At 34.6% G+C, this 2493-nt stretch overlaps 1 protein-coding gene across 1 annotated transcript; it reads right to left on the reverse strand.

The window, feature by feature from the left end:
* Positions 1 to 459: 459 nt before the first annotated feature.
* On the reverse strand, positions 460 to 2487 carry LOC117182566. The gene is made up of 4 exons (XM_033375655.1): positions 2429 to 2487; positions 1110 to 1819; positions 699 to 1032; positions 460 to 580 (listed from the first exon to the last, which is right to left on the reverse strand). Exons 1-3 carry the CDS (start codon positions 2446 to 2448, stop codon positions 779 to 781), a joined length of 984 nt encoding a protein of 327 aa, XP_033231546.1. The 5' UTR covers positions 2449 to 2487; the 3' UTR covers positions 460 to 580; positions 699 to 778.
* Positions 2488 to 2493: the final 6 nt, after the last annotated feature.

Here is a 2493-nt window from a genome sequence, read left to right on the forward strand (position 1 = left end):
CACTTAGGTTGTGTATGGTCATCGAGGTCTGTTTCATTGAATTGAAAGTAGCTTTGCCAACTTTGTATAAAGGATCCTTTGTCATCCATGCAATTCGCTCCAATAGAGTGGGAGTATGTCATGTTGTTTATGACCAACGTTTTGAAAAATGAAACAAACTGGTAACAAGTTGGTTTTCTATTATTCACACCACAATCGCGGATTTGTGAAAAGAAATTCTCAAGAGAATCCTGGTTTACAAAAGATGTTTTTAAGGCTTGGAATCCGAGAACTTTTAGCCTTTTCCATAGCAGTTTAAATCCTATTAACGTTAACTTTAAATTCTTCAAAGTGGGAGGTTGCTTCACAGGTTTCTTTGTGTCCTTTTCAACATACCTCATGCGAGAAACTTCCCGATACGCTTCATCGAAAAACTGGAGATGAAAGCTGGAATCTGTCAACAGTGTCCGGAACTCACTGCGCTTGTCGTGTTTTACTCTGCCATTGAATGCGTCCGTCAATTTATTCCCGAAGAACAAAAATATTCCAGTAGTTTTTCCTTCCTTAGGAATTTGCAGAAGCCCGCGAGCAGTGGAACGAGCTAAATTGGAATTAAATCACATTTTATTTTCATTTTTCAATTCGTAGTTGTTATTGAAATGTTAAGAATTAAAATAGTAATTTATTAAGTTGAAGAAAGGAAGGAAATCTTTACAAACCTGGTCCACCTGCTAGTGCATCTATACGTGAACTCAAAGAAAGACTTAGAACTTGCGTTGCAACGTGAACGCTCATTTTCTTAATTTTTTTCTGGATAGACGTGACGATCAGTTAAGTTAGGTACATATCTCCGGTTGTCGGTCCCGTAGACATCAATCTCGTACGCTGTTATTACGTGATTCCACTCAGCAAAGGTTCTTGCTGATTCTGGTTTTCCTTCATTGTACCATAATTCTAAATCCTTATTTAGGAGATTATTTCGCAGGCATTTGATTAGGTGAGGAGGATCGTATAGAGGTATAATCTCCATACCATGCACAATGTACGTACCATCTAAAAAGAAAAGGAATTTTTAAACATTTATTCGCAGAAATTTATAACTGCAAGTCCTTGCAGAAAAACTTACGTACTTGTGTAAACGTATTCTTCACCCTTCAGCTTCACGGTGTCTTGAATGAGAGTGTTTAGAGCAGACTGGTTGCTAGAGCCTCCATCACATATTGAGGCAACAATATTGAAACCAGCATCTTTGGCGGCCCCAATAACTTCCTTGATGCTATACAGTAACTGAGAAGTAGTCGTTTGTTTACTGCAAAAACAGAAGGATACTGGGATCTTATTTCCGGTATTGACGGAACGTAACATAAAGACCAGGGCATGGTCAGCAAATTCATCGGTGCGAACGTTTCCCCAATCCTCAAATCCAATTATCTTATCAAGTTCCTTATCGTAAAATAGTCCAGTTCCTAGAAGCAGTTCGTCCCACATTAAAATCATGACTTTATCCTTTTCAGTTAAACCCTTCGCAGCCTCTTTCAGTCTCCTTCTTGGGTCGTCATTAACGCCAGCATCCAACTGGATTTTTCTTAAAAGTATCTTTAATGATGTAGGACTAGGAAGTGGTAGGAAAGTGCGCATGTACCTGTAGCTCTTCGCAGATCTTTTATATATTGATAAGCAGATAATTTTCTCCTCCTGCGTATATCTCCTGCCTTGTAAATCTTTGTCGAAATTACGAAGTAACATATCCAGAAATTGTCGTTGCACAAAGGGTAATTTTTTATAAATATTATGAAATTTTTTCGTATTCTGTCGTTCGCTTACATCCTTTTCTCGAAGCCTAAGAGAAGTGTAAATCACGAAAACGGATATACTAGATACTAATAAACGTATGATAACAATTTTAAAAATAATACATTGTGCAACAATGTATTATTACCTTGATGTAATAATTAATAACAATAATAATAATAATAATAATAATAATTAAGCATTATTAATTAATTCAATGACATCAGGCCAAAAAACCTGTTATGCCCAAGATGGGTATATGAATACAATTTCTATCTAACGTAAAGTTACATAATCAAGACTTTTCAAGAAATTTAAATAATAAAGAAGTCTACAATTACAAACAAAATATGCATGTAAATTAAAAAATAACTAATTACTTTTAGTGAAATTAATAATTAAATATGAAATTGAAGTACTTCAATTGAAGCAATTCAATTATATTGGGTCACTATGTACAATTCGAAAATGTATAATTTAAAAGTAACAGAGTATAAAAAGTATTTTACAGGACTTCCGTTCTTTCCAGTCAATTACAATAGGTGTAATTACTGAAGACCTACTTTTATAATTATAATATTATTTCACCTACTTTGTATACTTTGTTTCGAAGCTGAGAAGATTAGACGAACTTAAAACACTTTCTGTAGCGTAATACCTTTTCAATTTCTTCTTCATATTTGTACTTTCTTCTCTCTTTCGCTTTAATTGAGAGTACAATCG

This window comes from Belonocnema kinseyi, unplaced genomic scaffold (assembly GCF_010883055.1).
Source record: "Belonocnema kinseyi isolate 2016_QV_RU_SX_M_011 unplaced genomic scaffold, B_treatae_v1 SchBZDm_47;HRSCAF=54, whole genome shotgun sequence".
Lineage (NCBI taxonomy): Eukaryota > Metazoa > Arthropoda > Insecta > Hymenoptera > Cynipidae > Belonocnema > Belonocnema kinseyi.